This window comes from Lithobates pipiens, unplaced genomic scaffold, assembly GCF_037356315.1.
Source record: "Lithobates pipiens isolate NorthernLeopardFrog02 unplaced genomic scaffold, aLitPip1_a1.2 Scaffold_22, whole genome shotgun sequence".
Taxonomy (NCBI): domain Eukaryota; kingdom Metazoa; phylum Chordata; class Amphibia; order Anura; family Ranidae; genus Lithobates; species Lithobates pipiens.
In genome coordinates this window covers 52,444,134-52,464,827 of record NW_027507784.1, presented here as the reverse complement: position 1 = coordinate 52,464,827, position 20,694 = coordinate 52,444,134, and the positions used below count along the sequence as shown (strand labels likewise).

Below are 20,694 nucleotides of genomic sequence, written 5' to 3'. Positions count from 1 at the left end.
TGGTTCATATGGAAGCACAATCAATTTGTTTATTTATCCTCCAATCCATCCATCTTTGATGCTCTTATGGAGACCCTGACTATACTAGTGCGCAGCATATAGTTTTTGCTTTGGAAATTTCCATTTCTCCAGTGGACTTCTTGCAGTATAGTGCTGGGTCAATATGATTTATATTGCTACACACAACTACTAGACCATTCCATGGTTGAGAGCCTTTGGTCCATTTTATTGTGTATTTACTCCCACCAACCACAGCAGCGCCAGAAGGGGAGAGGACCTGGAGCTTTGCCTTCACTTGATCATATGTAATAAAACACTAAAAATGATATTTACACATCCATTTGTGATAAAGGTCATGAAGGGCTGTGGGAAGAAAAGGGGAGGAAGTATTTGAATGTCAGTCTGTTAGCTTCTTCTTTTACATCTTGCCACCCATGTAACGCATATGTGTGGCAGCAAATATGGTAGACTTTAATGCCCATTTGCCACATATGTGTTCATGGGTGGCAGATATTTCTGTGCTGACAGCACACTCACAGTGCACGCCCAGTACAGAGACCATCTGCCCAAGACAGCTCCCTGTCTCTAGTAATAGTGGAGTGGGATGAGCTCCTGATCATATGACCACAGTAACAGCAAATTAGATTGGTCATGTGATCAAGCAGATGGGGTTAAACCTGATAAGCATCTTCTTTTCCTTTAATCTGCAATAATATACTATATGAAGGCCTGAAAGAGCATTTTTATGTAGCACCCTCTAGTGTGCTAGAAGGATAGTGCATGTTTTTGTGACAGTAGGTACATTTCCAGGCTTACCCCTACCATTTCACAAAGAAAGTGTAAACATTTTTAAAAAAACACACACAGTTGTGGAAAAGTCCTTTATTAAAAAGAAAAGATTCCAGTGGTGGTAATCCACTCTTAACGCAGGTTAACGCAGGTTTCCATTACATCAGAGGGGGGTGGGGAAGCCCGACTTTCCACTTGCGTCAGAGGGGCGGAGTCAGGTGACGGGTGGCTCCGCCCTCCTCAGCTAAGAAGTGTCAGGCTGCTGGGATTCCTGCAGTGTCTCCGGTGGAGACAGGATGGATGTGCCGGAGGGAGAGATCACCCATCGCTGGATCAGATCACCCATCGCTGGACCCCGGAGAGATGATCATCCATCGCTGGATAGCAAGAGTGGATTACCACTGCTGGAATTATTATTTTTTTTAATAAAGGACTTTTCCCAACGGCATGTGTGTGTTTTTTAAAAAAAAATTACACTTTCTTTGTGAAATGGTACGGGTACTTTTGAACCCCCTTAACATTTAAAATGGGGGGTGGGATCTGGGGGTTCCCTTGTTAAAGAGGGCTTCCAGATTCTGATAAGCCCCCCGCCCGCAGACCCCCACAACCACTGGCCAGGGTTGTGGGGATAGGCCCTTGTCCTCATCAACATGGGGACAAGGTGCTTTGGGGGGGACCCCAAAGCATCCTCCCAATGTTGAGGGCATGTGGCCTGGTACGGTTAAGGAGGGGGGGGCGCTCTCTCATCCCCCCTCTTTACCTGTGGCCTGCCAGGTTGCGTGCTCGGATAAAGGGTCTGGTATGGATATTTGGGGGAACTCAAACGCCATTTTTTTTTTATTTGGCGTGGAGTTCCCCTTAAAATCCATACCAGACCTGAAGGGTCTGGTATGGATATTTGGGGGAACCCCATGTAATTTTTTTTTTATTTGACGCGGGGTTCCCCTTAATATCCATACCAGACCTGAAGGGCCTGGAAATTGAACTTGGGGGAACCCCACGCTTTTTTAAATTTTTTTATCAATGACTGTTATCTGTATTACGGGGAGCCAACAATTCATTATAGCCGCGAGTGCTTTTAAATGACTTTTTTTCCTGCAAAAATGACACTTTGTGCAGGGACAGTTCTAAGCACGAGAAACATGCGCCCCTTTACAGGCATACTATACACACCCCCCAGGTACGAAATTTTAAGGAATATTACACTTTTATTGTTTCACTTTAAGCATTATTAAAATCACTGCTCCAGAAAAAACTACAGTTTTTAAAACTTTTTTTGCATTAATCATGTCCCCTGAGGCAGGATCCAGGTCCCCAAACACTTTTTTTATGACAATAACGTGCATATAAGCCTTTAAAATTAGCACTTTAGATTTCTCCCATAGACTTGTACAGGGTGTTCCGCGGCTTTTCGAATTTGCTACGAACACCCCAAATTGCACGCCTACAAGTCGTCCAAAACACGGCAAGACTAGCCAGGGGAAAAAAATCTTGGGAATCCATCCCTCCCTCCCTGAAGATCCTACACTGGCTAACCGTAAAGGATCGGATCACATTCAAGACCCTCTGCCTGACCCACAAATGCACACAAGGAGACGCTCCTCAATACTTATGCGAAAAAATAAAACACTACACTCCCAATCGCAACCTCCGATCAACCAACCAAAACCTCCTCCTCATACCTAAGTCCCGGTACAAATCAAGGGGAGAACGAAGATTCGCAGTCCAAGGACCACGGCTATGGAACGCTCTACCCACGAACATCCACTTGGAAGGAAACCATCGGGCCTTCAGGAAAAAACTCAAGACCCACCTCTTTTAAGAAGGAATCAACGCAGATCAGATCAATCGCCTTCAGGCGATTCAGTTCGCATTTGCAGCGCTATACAAGTCGCTCATTCATTCACTCATTCATTCATTCGGTGAACAGGTGAACAGGTAATGTTCGAGTCAAACATGAGTTTGACTTGAACTCGAAGCTCATCCCTAGTCCACGTATAGGAGATTTATTCTCTTTAATTGTCCCAGTTACAGCTGCCAGGGAACATCCGAAATTAAGTTTTGATGAAAACTGTCTAAAATGGCCTTCTCCCTAAATTTGGAGAGATTTTCTCTTTAATCCTGTTGTGTCTACAGGATAAGAAGTGAAGAGAGATCTTTCCTATGGGACACTGATGGCAACAACAACTGGCATGGTTTAACCAATCCCTACTCATTGCTTCTAAATTTCAAGGACTGCACATCTGCCATGCCCATTTCAAGGGCACCCTGCTCCCATCCCACCTAATTTGAAAAACTCAATTCAAGATTTACTAAGGATGGTAACATCCATACAACCTGTTTATACAAACTGCACATATCTTACTTGATTAATGAATCGGGCCGCCCAAAATTGATAGAATAGTTATTGGTGGAAATTGGTAGCTGGTGATGGGACACTCTGATGTAAGGGGGCTGCTGATGGGACACTCTGATGTAAGGGGTGCTGATGGGACACTCTGATGTAAGGGGTGCTGATGGGACACTCTGATGTAAGGGGGCTGGTGATGGGGCACTCTGATGTAAGGGAGTGCTGATGGGACACTCAAAATGTAAGTGGGCTGGTCTGGATGAAGTCCAGGGCCAAATGTCTGTTCCAGTCCAGCCCTGCTGTAAGGTCTCCTTGCCTTACCTCTAACTGGTCATTTTATGATCAATTTCCTTTTAATAAGTGTATAAAAGCAATAGAAGAAGAATAGGAAGCACCTATATTTTGTTAATGTTTGCTTTCTAGAAATCTTGGAAATCCCAGAGAACATCTTGTGTTTCTTTGCAGTAAGTTCTTTTAATCCATTGTTTATTTTCTGGAGTGCTAGTAAATTAAAGTAATATTTCGTAAATTTCAGATTTCTGTAGACTGCCCACACTAATAAAATATAAAAAAAAAAAGCATATACAGATATTGATAAAGCTACAATATTTTCCGGTCCCTTTTATACATATAGCTAGAAAAAAAAAATTGAAAATTGCACTCAGCTCAGTCCCTTTAAAAGTACAGAAGCTAAAGACATATTTTGTTCAGTTTTTATTCTGTAAGCCTAAAAAGTTGAACCAGTAGAGTAAAAAAGATCACACTTCAAAGATCCTGAACGTGAATCTGGTTATGTTTTTATGACTTGCAAAAATTTATCCCAGTGGGAGTGTGATTATTGTGTACAGATTTATGTGCTTTAGAAGGGAAAGTCTTCTAGTAGGAGATCTCTACTACATCAAACATATGGTACATATTTGATGAAATATATTAAAGTTCCAGTAACCTTTTTTTTCTGCGGGGGGAGTTCCAGGTCTAATGAATTAAAGGCACGCTTTTCAACTTGACATTAAGAGTCAGGCCAATCAAACTCAATATATAAATGGTTATATGGTATTTATTTCATACTAATTTACAGAAAATGCAGTTGGAAGAATGAGGTTTCATGATGGACACGACAGAGGCTGAGCTGACTGTCCGGGCCCTGATGAGTTATAAAAAGCCAGTCAGTGATTTAGTCAACCAGCTTTGTGTTCTTTGATTTGGGGCAATCTGGTACAAATCTGCTTTTGCAAGGATCAGTTTGTTTTTTACTATATAGCTTTTTTTTCTTGCATGCTTCTGAGTTTCTGTAGCACCATCTGTGTACATTAGGAACATTTAGTTGGGCTCCTCTATAGGCAGAGGAGCCAGGGATAATTTGAGAGAGAGAGAGAGAGAGAGAGAGAGAGAGAGAGAGAGAGAGAGAGAGAGAGAGAGGGGGAGAGAGAGAGAGAAGCCCCTGAAGCCTTACACCTTTCCAGCCTCATCCTGGAAGCCATTGGGGCCTGTCCAGCAGGGGTCTGTTCAGCAGTCATATGTGCTTAAGGATACACCAAAGGGACTGAATGAGTAGCTTCAACCACTATACCCCAGAGCCTGTTAGAGGAGAAGAAGCCAGGTGCAATAGCCAGCTTGCTTACTGACAAGGGACAGATTGCTTGGGGAATCTAAGGAGCAGCTATGTGCCTTGGCAGAAAGATAGCACCTTTATTCAGTGTCTGAGATCCTTCGTCACCTGTTGAGCTGATCTAGTTATTATACAGGAGGACAGCCTAGTGATTTTCTGATAGTTAGAGATAGTTTCAAGTCCTCAAGTTGCATTTAAGGTAAAGTTCTGGGCATCCCATACCTATCTATCCTCATGCAAGTTCATCCCCTAATAAACCAATAACAAAACAAGGCAGTAGCACTACAATTCCAGCACTACAAGGTCCACAAGGTCCACAAACCCATGATACTCACTTTGCTATTGATCCCCTGCCACTCGCCCCCCCCCCCCCCCCCAAAATCAAATGACAGCTCGTGTTGAATACTAAAGCTGGGTGCACAAAAATTCTCAGTACATTTGATGGCTTGACAAATGTCATTGAAAATGTTATTTTATTTTAAGATTCGATGTTGAATGTTGCCACATGAAAACCACATATACTGTTGGAAAAATGTTAATTGGAGAACAAATCTCTATCCTGCTTCTTCAAATTTTGGCAGCACTAATGTCAAACTCGAACATCGATTTCAGCCCACTAACAATTGGAAAATTGGACAAACGTTCCAAAATGTAATAGTGTAAACCTAGCTTAAGTGGAATGGTGATGCCACGTATTCAGTTATATAGTGCTTGCTAATTGGCTGCTAAACCTTAGAACCGTCACAGGGGTGGAAACCACATGCTACCCCATTCCCAGAAGCACAGACTGCAGTGGAAGCAGAAGAGGTGAGGAAGTGCTGCCAAGGGTAATGTAAGGTGTTCGGGGGTGGGACTCCTTTACAAAGAGCCCATCACTTACTCTTGAATGGGCAAGGTGACATTGGGGTTAATTTACAAAAGACAAATAGACTGTGCACTTGTACTCATGATTGGATAATGGAAATCAGCAGAGCTTTACCACATTTACTCTGGATAAAATGAAAGCAACAGCACTTGCAAAGTGCACAGTCTAGTTGCTTTTAGTAAATCCATCCCAGTGTCTCTTTACAGTGATCCTATAGTATAGTGTCATCATAGCATAGTGGCCATAGTAGCATAGTCCAAAGAACCCTTCTTAGCCACTCAGTAAGACAAATCCAACATTTAATCTGCCAATTCTCTCCACAACAAGAATTATGTCAGGATTGCTGCAATGCTGCTTTATTACCTAAATCTGTATGCACATGCCCCCTTGTAATTTCACAAAATATGTATTGTACTGGTGATGAAGGAAATATGAAAATTCTGTTCTTCTCACAGCTTGCCTGATTTGCTCCTATTCCCTGCCCATATGGTCCTTAAATCCGACCCACTGGAGAGGTTACTTACCTGTACTTCAAGGGTGATGTGGAAACCCTTGCACTCTATTTATCTTAGACTCTCCTCTGCACATTCGGTCAAACCGACCAGACTTTATCAGAAGTGGCAGGCCGATCTGTCGGACTTGTCAAAAGATGACTGGCATGACTGTATATACCATCACGCTACTAATATGGTTTCCGCCAAAGACAGGTTTATATAAATAAAATTCCTTCATAGGGCATACTAGACCCCCTCACCACCTAGCCTCCATCTACCCTACAGCCGATCCCTTATGTACTAGATGTCAGCTCACCAAAGGCAGTTTCTTTCATGTGGTTTGGACCTGCTCCAAGATTTGTTCCTTTTGGGAAGCTATACTTGAGGTTATTAATGTTACTTGTGATCTGATATTGCTCCTGGGTGTCCTGGAGGGTGCAGAACTGAGCCGCTATGTGGAATTGTTTGTCTTTTATGCTCATAAGGAAATTGTTATCAAAAGGAAGTCTCCTCTATCTCCTACTGTAACTTCCTAGCATTCTGCCATCAACAATGTTTTGCCTATTTACATATTAACATATGAAAACCGCTATTGCCCCCCAAAAAAATTTTTAGTCAGCTCATGGGGTGTGAATAATGCTATACTTGACTGAGCCGTTTCCCCATTGTGTTGTCCTTTGGTCCTTTATCCCTTAGTTCCTACCAACTCCCTCCCTTTCCCTCCACCCCATTCGCCCTCCTCTCTTTTATGTCTTTTTACCCCCCTCCTTCTCATACAGATCTTTCTTCTTTTCTTTAAAGTGGATGTAAACTCTATTCATGAAATTTGAGCTGGGCACATATATCTATAGTGTTTTCTGATCTCTCTTCAAAGCACTAAGTCCCGTGGCTTTTTCCCGCTCCATTCTTCTGTTAACATGATAACTTCTGACAAGTTCTCCATCAACTGAGATAAAACCAGGCTGAACTGTGTATCGGGGAGGGTGCTATAAATAGATTAGCAGAGAGCTAAACTATTCACAGGACAGCTCTGAGAGTCTCTGCCTAGGTGGGGGTGTGTGCCTTTCCTACAATCAACTGTCTTGGCTGTGTGCCCAGACTTCACTTCCAGTGCTAAGCAGGAAGAAAAAATCTCTAACACGATCTGAACTTTTTAAAGAATATATAAAGCTAAAGACAGCAGATATGTATATAAAACGTATGTAGGGAAATTTGTTTAATCTCTGTGTATCATCAGAGGCTGTTCAACTCACTGGGTATGTGAGGGTTTACATCCACTTTAAATCTCAAGAACTGTTGTGTTATTTCTTTACTATTTGTTTCTACCTGTTTTTGTATGGTCCACAGCTGATCCATAGAGACATTAGTTGCCACTTCATACATTACTGTGCATGATTTAGGTTAACCTTGTGCTGCTGAACCCATTTGAACTCTAAATCCTACTGTCCATCAGCCCCTTTGGTCATTGTAAAATGATGACGATATGCATCCAGGATGGTACTCTCCCGACCCGACTGGTGTAAGATGTAAGGTGGCCTCAGACAGCACTACTCCCCTAACCATGCCCTCTGACAGGTGTTACCCTGCCCTGTGACTAAGCCTGTGAGCAGGGTGAAACACTTTAGGGTGTGGTTAGTGGAGTAGTGCTGGCTTTGGCCACCTAACATCTTTCACAGGTCGGAAGAGTGGTGTTCTGGATGCTGCATATCAATGGATGAGGACTGGAAGAGAGTATCCTCTCGTTTAGAGCTCCGCTACAATTTTTTTTTTCAGGTCACAGCACTGTAAAATGTTGTACGCTGCACCTTTTCTGGTTGCTGCAATTTTTGTAATACCTGTTAAAAAAAATAAAAAATAAAAGTACAGACACCCCTTTCCAAAAAGCCTTTCCAGGTGCTCTGGGATTCTTATTTGTGATCATGTAAAAACATTAACTGTACACATATATAAATGTATATTTACTGTATATACAGTCCATATTTAGACTTAATATATTGCATTAAAAATGTATCTTTACCATTGCTTCAAATTCCACCTGGGCATCCACCAGAGCTTTTGAAATGTGAGCGGATTGTTGAAAATGTACGTTATCTATGATAAAACACATATACACATAAGACCGATGAGTGTATCTGTGGAATCTAGTTCAATATTTGACAATCCAGCCATTATGCATTAACTAGAAATGATAGCTTTCACTTCCTATTGATAAAAATAATAGCTTGAGCATCTCTGTAATACAAACACTTTTATGTGCTGAGCTCTATCACAAACTAAGTAGTGTGCTTATTGCTGATCAAACAGACTTCTACTCATGTTAGAACTGGGTGTTTGCACTATAATGGTCTATGATATTACCTACCATCTGCTGTGCCATGAATGAGCAGGTAATCTACTTTCCTGAAATTCTCAATTCGGGACATCACAGTTGAATTCTGGAAAGGAAGAAGAGGTGATTCACTAGATGAATTTCCTGATACAAGGATAATACAAAAAAAGCTTATCTTTGGTGATGGCATTGGCTGTTGCGCAAGCCTATATTGCTTCCATGTTGTCTACGCTCTACTACTTTCTGGAAACTGCAGATGAGAACAATGCAGACTGTTTCCTTGTCTAGGTCACTTATCCAAATTCAACATACAGTTACTGACTAGAACTACATTTCAAAGCTAAATAAAATGTGGGCTTTATTTAAACAGACTAACAAAAATGTAGTGTTCTGAGGTCATGGTCTGATTAATATATTGCCATCTGTGTTGTAGTACTGGGTCCCTATATTAGTGGGCCTGTAAGGATTGCCAATATGTGATTACACTGCTCAGAGGAGAATATCCACACCTCTGGTTCATAGCAGATTACCTTGCAGTAAGACCAGACCTATGTAAGTCCTTTCAGCTGTTCAAGGGTCAGTAGTAAGCCCAAAGGCAAGAGTGACATCCCAGGAAGTTGAATGGACAGATATGACACAGAACACATGCTGGGCAGTTTCATTCTATGCATATCGTGGCAACACCTAACAACATTTTTATCTTTTGTTTGAAGAAGGGAATGTTAACCATCACAGTGCTCTAGATAGAAAACCATTTTGACCTTCACAGTGCTTTAGATGGAGGGCAAATATGATTTTCATAGTGTTTTAGAAGAAGGGTAATGATGACCTTAGCAGTGCTTTTTTGCTGTCTGTGTGAAATTTACTATCTCTATTTGTCCTAGTGACCATTGTCCCTGGAACTAAAAGTGAAGGGAAAAAAAATTAATTTTGAGCTATCAGTAGAACATTTATATAGAGAATGCCTTCCAATCGGGACACTTGTAGTGACACTGTCTAAAAGAGGATTTCCTTCTCTTTTACAGAGATATCTTCTCAACTTTTGATGTGTCCACAAAATAGCAAGCAAAGAGATATCTCTCCCGGAATGGGACAGAGATGGCAAAAAAAAAAAAACCTTAAGCCTCATTAACACTTAGCACAGTGGCTTGTTCCCACTTGCGTTTTTTTATGCATGTTTTTTCACATTTCCGGGCATCAATAAATAGAGCTGCCCATCCACTTGAATAGGCTGCCCTTTGTGTGACAAAGGTGCCAAAAGAGCTCATGTGACCTTAGATTGCAAGCTCCTTCAGGGGAGGGAATAATGTGAATATACAATATATTTGTAAAGTGGTGTGTAAACTGTTAGTACTATAGAAGTACCTGTAATAAATAAATAGCCATCACTTGTCAGCAGGGCCAGCAGACAGCAAAGAGAAAATGATAATGGTTCAAGTCTTTCCTTATGCAAAAACATATGAGATGTTCCATTAGAGATGCAATTTACCTTATAATTTTCAAGGTTGTCAGATTTTGTTGGAAGGCCCATATACTTCTCTGTATAAAAAGATGCTGCAAAAATAAACAATTAATGCAAAGAACAATAAACAAGATTATATGCTTTATACCCCAAATTACAAAATACCTAATGCAGTGGGCTGACTAAAACCAGACATTCAGAAAAATGTAGTGCTTGGGCAACATTAAAAATATATGCAGTACATCTGTGTAATACATGCACACATTTTTGTCTATTTAAAATTGCTGAAATCCAGTGTGCGCCTAACTTCCTGTTTGAGCTGATAACAAAGTGCCTCTTCCCCAACATAAATCCCAGACAGTGTTGTTAGCCCTGTCTGAGTTCTCCCTGCAGGACTATAGAACACCCCCCCCCCTTTATGATGTAGATGAGGAGGGGGTGAGCAAGGTTGACAATGTTGCTTGCGATTTTAGTGCAGCAGACGCAGCATTGTCAGCTTTGTCAACCAGGAAGTAGGGTGCTCATTGGATTTCTTGCAAATCAACAGGTATTTTTCAGTGTTTACAGTATTTTTACCTCTTAAAAACTCCCACCAGGAACCCCTAAATGGGGGTTCTGTATCATGTGACTGCTGTGGCTCTCACAGTGGTCACATGATCGGGAACCCATCCCACTGGCTCCTGATCAGAAACCTTAGCTAAGAACTGTTGGTGACAGCTCAGTCGGTGTGTTGTGAGGTTACTGTGAGTGACAACCTCCTGCCAACAGGAACACGTATGTGCAGCAGTTAGATGTTAAAGAGGATCTTCACTGCATCTGATCATCACAAACCAAGAACGCTATTTAATTAATTTTTAATAATCAAAGCAAACTCCCCCCGTCTTTATGCTTTATTTTGTTGAGAAATCACTTTGAAAAACAACCCTCTAGCATTTCTGGCCGTGGCCATCTTAAATAAGGGTAAATGATTCATATAGCATTTCTTTCCTGGAATCCATCTGCCGCATGCAGGAGAGCGTGCTTAACTGAGAAAAACCCTCCTCCCCTCCTCCCCTCCTGAAGACTCCTGGGTTACGTAAAAAGTAACCCAGTTGTTGACCCTACTGAAGACTCCTGGAATTTATGATATCATTTGCCTAGGCAAGAAACCAGTAAATTACAAAAGGATTGTAAAAAAAAAAAAAGTAAGTGATTAAAAATAATCCACATTGATTGGGAGAGTCAGGTTCCACTTTAAAGTCAATCTTTCTATCCAAGAGCTTAAAGAAATACAACATGGGGAAATGTGCATGTATTGCAGCATTGTAGTACATATGTTTTTTTGCTCATACCATACATACATCTCAATGCTGTGTCTGTGTTAAACCCACCATTGCATCATCTTGACTGATACACAGTAAAAGTACCTTTTGGTTTATGTTTTTGTTGTTGCTATTTTAGATCTTCACAGCTTTAACTTCCTGAGGACGAGTGGTTAGATACTGTACATGTCTGTTTTTTTTACATTTTTCTATAAAGAGTGTTTTTCTATAACAGTTAGGGCAATGGTTGTTGTCTCTGCAAACTGCATTTGGGTTACATTATTTGGTCACATGGACGTCTTTAAGTAGCTGTTCAGACAAAAATGCGTAAAGGTTGACGCAAGCAGCATGGAAGGAAGAAACACATGTGGCCCTTGTAAAATTGGTTCGGGATTCCTGTTATGTGACGTGTTAGAACTAACATCTGGATGTTGTAAACCGAATGCACTCACTAAAGGACTAACCATGCAATTGACATACTGGCCAAAACTATTTATTTAAGTTTACAGAGAGTAGGGAAGAAACCCTGTAAGGTTCTTTTTGCTATTTGCATCTTTGTTAGGGAAATTGTATACACAGGACAGGAAGGTATGGGAAATCTCTCTAAAGAGGACACAGACACATCAAATTTTAGGAAGAGTGGCGAAGTATTAGAACTTCTGACAATAATGTTATTGCTTTTTGTGCATTTAAATGTATCCCAATTACATTTCTTGTACAGGAACAAGTGAAGAAAATATCATAATGGGGTCACTGACGAAATTTGCATCAGGTTCTAATTTCTAACTCTTCTCTGCTCTATCCAAAACTAATCAGAAAAATACTTGCTAAAGTTAGGCTTTTAATACTGAACGGAATACTTAGATAAATGTGTAAAATGTGAATAAAATGTGTTCAAAATAACATACCATAATATTCCCAGTTGGAAACAGGAGCTACCGCAATTCCACATTTAAAAAGTCCTGTCCCTTGACCGAGAACCATAGATGTTACATAACCGCCATAAGACTGGAAAACAGTAATAGGATTATAACACATATATTGTTAGCTAAATAACAACACTGTATACCCAGAAGATGAACATAATGTGATTGTGTTTGCCTAGTGGTCAATCAGGGATGCTATGTTTGTGTGTTTTCCCTGCAGCCAATAATGTATAGCCTACAGAAAGATGCAGAGGAAGTGCACTGCAAACATCTCCAACATCTCCTCCACACCACAGGAAAAACGATAGTGACTAGGCAAGGTCTTCTTACCTGTCAATTTGCCATTTCCCTTAGAAACAATTGAGTACTGTCCGTGATACTTTTTTTATTTGCACTGACATACAATTTTTCAGGACAAACTTTTGGGGTATGTCCCCTTCTTCAAGGCCCAATCAGTAAGAAGGGGACATACCCTAAAAGCTTGTCCCGAAAAATTGTATGTTGGTACAAATAAAAAAAGTATGACTGACAGTACTCAATTGTTTCTGGCGCAAGTGCACTAATACGTCTACAATCACCTCAAGCTATTTCTCTCAAAACCCTTTGGCTGGTGGTGTCTTTTGGTACCTTATAGAGATTGAATCATTAACTGCTCTGTCTAGAATGGGCAACTGTCATTTCATGTCTAATCAGGGTCCGATTTTTAATTAGGCAGAATGGTAGAGGCAAAGAGATTGTGTTCCTAATATATATGTATATTAATGTTTACTTATTTCATATCATCAGTAGGAATAGTTAACCCACATAAAGTTATTATATCCCAATACTGTAAGCCAGGTCATGACTGGCAAAACAAGTAGAGATTTTAGTTGTCTACAAGCTCTAGTAATGGAAATCTGGACATCTGGCCCTGTGTTTATGTGTACCTCTACACATGTACACATTCTTCCTCCTATCCTCCTGTTCTTTCTCCCAAAGCACCTTTCCCACATCCAAATCAAGTATGGAGAACAAAATATACGAAAACACAAGCAGTGCTCTATAGGAAAAAAAGTCAAAAAATATATGTCCATATGTGTATTCACATATAAATTTATGTACACCTTGGATTCAATTTTAAAAAAAACACTTTATTGCACATAGGTTGGAACCCAACGATGTCCATAGGGCTAGAAGTAAAAGTGTAAACAGTAGTGTACATAGAAAAAATTCTTAAAACTTGTACGAAAATAAATTAAAATTAAAAGAAAAAAAGTTTTAAACACGGTACCACCATATGTTCCTGAAGAAAAAGGGTTAACTGCCCTCAGAAGGCTCACTGTTCACTATTGACAGGAAGTCATACAGGGAAGGTAATTTTCAGATAATTTTTGGTGTGCAGCTGGGTGGCTGCACACCAAACTAAGATCCAAATACCTTTATTCACATAAAACCATGTGAATATGACGTCAGCACTCTTCCGGGTACAGAAACCAAATCAACAGAGATGGACCGCAAGCTGAGGGGTTGCCATAGCTGACGTGTTTCTCGCCTGTGCTTTGTCAAATTAAGTATGGAAACCATTCACAGTCACCAGAATGGAACACGGTAACAAGGAGCAGACTCCAGGAATTCAAAGGGAGTACTTCCTCCTATCCACCTCATCAAGGAGCATTCAAACTTGAGTAAACTCCATAGTTAACGAAAAGAAAGTCCGGATGGCTGCGCACCAAACTGAGATCCAAATGCCTTTATTCACATAAAACCATGCAAATGTGACGTCAGCACTCTTCCGGGCACAGAAACCGAATCGACAGAGATGGATCGCAAGCTGAGGGGTTGCCGTAGCTGACATGTTTCCCGCTTGCGCTTTGTCAAATCAAGTATGGAAACCGTTCGCAGTCACCAGAATGGAACACGGTAACAGGGAGCAGACTCCAGGAATTCAAGGGGAGTACTTCCTCCTATCCACCTCATCAAGGAGCATTCAAACTTGAGTAAACTCCATAGTTAACGAAAAGAATGTCTGAATGGCTGCACACCAAACTGAGATACAAATGCCTTTATTCACATAAAACCAAGAAGAGCATGAGAAGCACTACATGTACAAGCAAGGGAGGTGTGGTGTACATGTTTCGCACAAGAATTGTGCTTTATCAAAGCCCCAAAAACTCCATAGTTACTTTAAAGCAAAAGTACACAGCATCTGAGCACCACAATGCAAAAGTGCTAATTCATTTCTAAAATTCAAAGCAAATTCACCCATTCCTCTATGTTTCTATGCTTTATTTTACTGAGAAATGACTTTAACAGACACCCCTAGCATTTCTGGATGTAGCCATCTTGAGTAAAGGCAGATGATTCAGGTAGAATTTACTTTTTGGAATTCATCTGTCCTTAGCACAGGTATGCAACCAGGAGGGTGTGCTTAGCTGAGAAATCCCCTCCTGAAGAATCCTGGGATGTATGACATCATTTGCCTAGACCTGGAAACCAGGAATCAACTAAAGAAATGTAAAAAAATAGTTTTAAACAAATAAATATGAATTACTTTCCTATTTATTTACCAATGCTAGCAGCATAAGAATTAAAAATAGTCAATGTTGATTGAAAGAGTGAAATTTCACTTTAATTCGGGGCCTGACTAGGGATGAGCTTCGTGTTCGAGTCGAACGTACGTTCGACTCGAACATTGGCCGTTCGGCCGTTCGGCGAATTCCGAACGTTTTGGCCGTTCGCGTCAAAATTCGAGTGACGCGCGCGCGGACTACAATGCACTGCGTTGGCTGCCCGATGATTGGCCAAGCATGCACTGTGACCCCGCATGCTTGGCCAATCGCAGCGCTGGCAGCGAGGAGAGCCATGATTGGCCACAGGCATCCTGCCTGTGGCCAATCATAGCTCAGGCTGTGTAGTGCACGCCCCACACTATATAAGGCCGCCTTTAAGGCGGCCTCCTGTAGTGTGTTACTTTGCATCTGAAGCAGTGGGTGTTCTGTGTACCTTCAACACAGTACACACCAATCGTTTTTGGCTGATTTCCTATCTTGCTGCTGTGTAGTGGTTGTTGTCTGTGCCCTGACTGCAGTATACACCACTATATTCACCTCACCTATATAGCTAGTGATCTAGCTTTAACCACTTAACAACTGCCCATTGCCGATTAACGGCTTCAGGGCGGTTGTTTAACTCAGAGAGGCCGTTAATTAACGGCCTCCCAGAATTCTGCTCTCGCGTGCCCCGAGGTGTGCGCACTCGAGAGCATCCGTGACCGCCGGGTCCATAGGACGGCTCATAGCGGCCGTTTACCACGTGATTGCTCCGTCAAATGACGGAGTGATCACTTGGAAACAAACCGGCGTCATGTTATGACGCCTGTTCCTCCCTCCCCTTTCTGTACCGATCGGTACAGCGGAGGGGAAAGAGATCGGTGTCAGCAGCGATGTGGGCTGCATCTGCAGTGCCCACATCGCTGCTCACCGAATTTAACCCCTCAATTCCCTGCCAATACTCTGCAATACCAGTGCATACTCTGCAGTACCCTGCCATTACTCTGCAGTACCCCGCCATTACTCTGCAGTACCCCGCCATTACTCTGCAGTACCCCGCCATTACTCTGCAGTACCCCGCCATTACTCTGCAGTACCCCGCCATTACTCTGCAGTACCCCGCTATTACTCTGCAGTACCCCGCCATTACTCTGCAGTGCAGTACCCTGCCATTACTCTGCAGTGCAGTACCCTGCCATTACTCTGCAGTGCAGTACCCTGCCATTACTCTGCAGTGCAGTACCCTGCCATTACTCTGTAGTACCCCGCCATTACTCTGCAGTGCAGTACCCCGCCATTACTCTGCAGTGCAGTACCCTGCCATTACTCTGCAGTGCAGTACCCCGCCATTACTCTGCAGTACCCCGCCATTACTCTGCAGTGCAGTACCCCGCCATTACTCTGCAGTGCAGTACCCTGCCATTACTCTGCAGTGCAGTACCCTGCCATTACTCTGCAGTGCAGTACCCTGCCATTACTCTGCAGTGCAGTACCCTGCCATTACTCTGCAGTACCCCGCCATTACTCTGCAGTGCAGTACCCTGCCATTACTCTGCAGTGCAGTACCCCGCCATTACTCTGCAGTACCCCGCCATTACTCTGCAGTGCAGTACCCCGCCATTACTCTGCAGTGCAGTACCCCGCCATTACTCTGCAGTGCAGTACCCCGCCATTACTCTGCAGTGCAGTACCCTGCCATTACTCTGCAGTGCAGTACCCTGCTATTACTCTGTAGTACCCCGCCAATACCCCGCCAATACTCTGTAATACCCTGCCATAAATTGCCATACCCAGCCATACTCAGAGATACCCAGCCATACTCGGTGATACCCTGAAATACCCAGCCATAGACGCCACCCACCCCTCACCGCCCTCCGGTGCTTCTACCAACTCGCCAGTACGATCAAAGCCAGAATCTTTTTTTTATTTTTTATTTCAGGCTTCCCAGCCTAGAGGTGAGATGTGGGGTCATATTGACCCCCCAGATTTCACTGTAAAGAGGACCTGTCACCCCATATTCCTATTACAAGGGATGTTTACATTTCTTGTAATAGGAATAAAAGTGATCAAAAATATATTTTTGGGAAAAAAAATGTCAAACTAAAATAAATAAAGTAAAATGAACAATAAAAAAATAAAATAAAAATTAAAGCGCCCATGTCCCCATGTGCTCGCATGTGCCACACATGTGAGGTATCGCCGAGAATGTTAGAGCGAGAGCAATAATTCTAGTCCTAGACCTCCTCTGCAACTCAAAACATGTAACCAGTAAAAAAATATTTAAAGCGTCGCCTATGGGGATTTTTTAAGTAGCGACGTTTGGCGCCATTCCACGGGCATGTGCAATTTTGAAGAGTGACATGTTTGATATCTATTTACTCAGCATAACTTTCACTTTATGCAAACATTGGGCTAACAAGTGGTTAATAATAGAGCTTGCAGTCAGTAGTGTTAGGAGATAGTGCGTGCTGTCTGCGTGCTCTGTACCCAGTACATACCGCTATAATATAGGGCAGGCCCCTACTTTCAAACATCCAACTTACAAACATCTCCTACTTGCAAACGCAAGGAGACAGCAGCAAGTGAGATGAAAAAAGATGGACGACAAAACAAATTGTACAGGGGTGATAACCCTTCCCTATGTTTTCCAAAAAGCTTAAAGATAGTTTTTTTGACTGGAGCTACACTTTAAAATGTACCGGTTGAAAATGACAAACAGATTCAACTTAACACAACAAACCTACACAGTCCCTGTCTTGTTTGCACCGCCTGTATACTGCTGTTCTGAGTATATAGGGCCTGGGGGCCACACGCATTTCCTTTTTTTAATATGGGTACGGGGTTCCCCTTAATATGCGTACAAGACCCAAATAGGCTGGTAATGGGCAGGGAGGGCTACCCATGCCATGTTTCTCAATGATTTTCAACCATATTGCAGGAACCAGATATAACATTAAAACCGCAAGCAGTTTTAAATGGTGTTATTTCCGTTTAATGTCATTTTGTGCAGGGACTGTTCTAAACACGGGAAACACGTGGCACTTCACAGGCATACTACAGACACCCCGCAGGCACCATATTTAAAGGAATATTTCACTTTTTTTTTTTCACTTTAATCGTCATTAAAATCAGTGCTCCCGCCAAAACGGTAGTTTTTAAAACTTTTTTTTGCAGTGACCCATGTCCCCTGAGGCAGGAGGCAGGTCGCCAAACCCTTTTTAGGACAGTATCTTGCATATTAGCCGTTAAAATGAGCACTTTCCAATTCGAACGTTCGAGTCCCATAGACTTCAATGGGGTTCTAACGTTCGTACCGAACGCGGGGGTCGTTCGCAAGTTCTGGTGCGAACCGAACCGGGGGGTGTTCGGCTCATCCCTAGGCCTGACAAATTAAGAAAATACCCAGCTGTCTTATTAGTGAAGCCTCATATCCATAACATGAATTCAGCAAACTGTGGGGTGTATTTACTAAAACAGAGTACAAAATCTCATGCATTTCTGCATAGAAACCAATCAGCAGCCAGATTTTTTGTCAAAGCTTAATTGAACAAGCTGAAGGTAGAAGCCGATTGGCTACCATCCCTAGCTGCTCCGGATTTTGCACTATAGTTTTAAAAATTAACACTTAGTCTTAGTGATTTTGGTGTTCTGAAAAAAAGTGATTTCTCTAAAGACAAGCTCAGTAAATTCACTTTTACACTCAAAGCCAGTCTTGAATTCAGGGCAGCCAAACAAGTGCCAAAGGCTTCTAGAGGATTGATGCAGCAGAGATTAATAATGTTTTACTTGGTTTACAGCTGGCCATATAGTGCATGGCAATAAATCACTGGACTTTGATCAAGGCAATAGAGGCTTTATAAGCTGTAGGAATGTGGTCCTCACTTAATATTATTTGTCAAATATGTTCTATCTGGACCCAGATAAAAGGAAGGAAATAGCGCAAATCAAGGGATGATTTGATATTGTAGTTATACAGATGAACTGCAACAGAAAATGATTGAAATACACATACAGAGGAAGACAATTGATTCAACAGGGCTGGAAATGTGGAACATTTGAAACTCACTTACAACTTTCTGACAGGTTAGACATTCATCATGCATCAGGAGAGTAGAGCTGATAATGAGGAACTATGCAATGAGCTGTTTTATATAACTGTACCACATAATATAGTCCAGCCTTTTTAAACCAGGGTGCCTTGAGGTCTCTTCAAGGGTGCCTTGGCAAAATGCCTAAAAATTACCCAAAAACTGTATACAAGCCAGAAAGTGGATGAAGCCTGCCTTATATAGTTACACAAAGCAACGGGTATTCATTGTACACCATTACGACCTTCTATTAGCTGGCATCCTAACAACCAATTACATCATCAATTGATAAGGAGGATGTCGATCACCTGCACAGCATCCAAATGTGTATTTGCTTTAGAAGAATCTACCTCTAACGATGGGAGTCCTATATGTGTGGATGTTGCTGCATTATGTAAAATTATTAGAATCATTTTTATATTCTAGAATGGGGTGCCCCGAGACTGTCCAAAGGGTGCCATGACTGAAAAAAGGTTGAGAAACACTGATATAGTTCCATGCAATTTAGAACAACTCTTTTTCTGAGGAAGAACTCAATATTTGGGGTCCCCGTGACTATAAGGCTTTAACCACCTCAATACAGTGCAGTTACACCCCCTTCCTGACCAGACCAATTTTCAGCTTTCAGCGCTTTCACAGTTTGAATGACAATTACTCAGTCATCCAACACTGTATCCATATGAAACTTGCGTCCTTTTTTCCACACAAATAGAGCTTTCTTTTAGTGGTATTTAATCACTAGTGGGTTTTTTATTTTTTGTGCTATAAATAAAATAAAACGTAAATTTTGTGAAAAAAATGCCTTTTTCTTAGTTTCTGTCATAAATTATTGGTAATTAGTAATTTTTCTTCATAAATTTTGGCCAAAATTTATACTGCTACATATCTTTGGTAAAAATAACCCACATTAGTATATATTATTTGGTCTTTGTGAAAGTTATAGAGTCTACAATCTATGGTGCCAATCACTGAAAATTGATCACTTCTGATCAGGCCTTCAGTACATCAGGTGTACCTCATTTCTTGTGACACTAACAAGTCAGGAAAGTACAAATACCCCCCAAATGACCCCTTTTTACAAAGTAGACATCCCAAGGTATTAAGTAAGTAGCATGGTGAGTTTTTTTAAGTTGTCATTTTTTCCCACAATTCTTTGCAAAATGAAGATTTTTTATTTTTTTTTATTTTTTTTTACTAAATTGTCATATTATCAGGTTATTTCTCACACACAGCATATGCATACAACAAATTACACCCCAAAATACATTCCGCTACTCTTCCCGAGTACGGCGATACCACATGTGTGAGACTTTTACACAGCCTGGCCACATACAGAGCACTAACATTGATGTAGTACCTTCAGACGTTCTACGAGCAAAAATGACGCATCTCATTTCTAAACCACCTATTACACTTTTGAAGTCCCTGGAATACCAGGACAATGGAATTTCCCATAAAATGACCCCATTTTGGAAAGCAAACACCCCAACGTATAATCTGTGAGGCATAATGAGTCTTTTGAATGGTTAATTTTTTTCCAGAAGTTTTTGGAATATGTGGAAAAAAATTAAAACGCATTTTTTTTTTACACAAAATTGTCAATTTATAAGATATTTCTAACACATAGCATGCATATAGCAAAAATTACATCCCAAAATACATTCCGCTACTCTTCCCGAGTACGGCAATACCACATGTGTAGGACTTTTACACAGCCTGGCCACATAGAGAGGCCGAACATTGAAGTAGTACGTTCAGGCGTTCTAGGAGCATAAATGACACATCTTATTTCATTCCTACCCATCACACTTTTGAAGGTCCTGGACCACCAGGACAGTGCAATTACCCACAAAATGACCCCATTTTGGAAAGCAAACACCCCAACGTATATTCTATGAGACATGGGCTGCAAATAGGTACTCGGGTACTCTGATGGGCTGGAGATAGGTACTC

General features: G+C 41.5%; 1 protein-coding gene across 1 annotated transcript in view; it reads right to left on the bottom strand.

Moving 5' to 3' along the window:
• The window catches only part of LOC143923750 (prolyl endopeptidase FAP-like), a 166,299-nt gene that overhangs the window by 6,249 nt on the left and 139,356 nt on the right, over positions 1-20,694 (bottom strand). Inside the window, exons 22-25 of the mRNA XM_077447579.1 lie at positions 12,108-12,207; positions 9,926-9,990; positions 8,470-8,542; positions 8,125-8,198 (exon numbers count right to left, since the gene is read on the bottom strand). Of these exons, the coding sequence (XP_077303705.1) occupies positions 8,125-8,198; positions 8,470-8,542; positions 9,926-9,990; positions 12,108-12,207 (312 nt within the window). The remainder of the gene's footprint in view (positions 1-8,124; positions 8,199-8,469; positions 8,543-9,925; positions 9,991-12,107; positions 12,208-20,694) is intronic.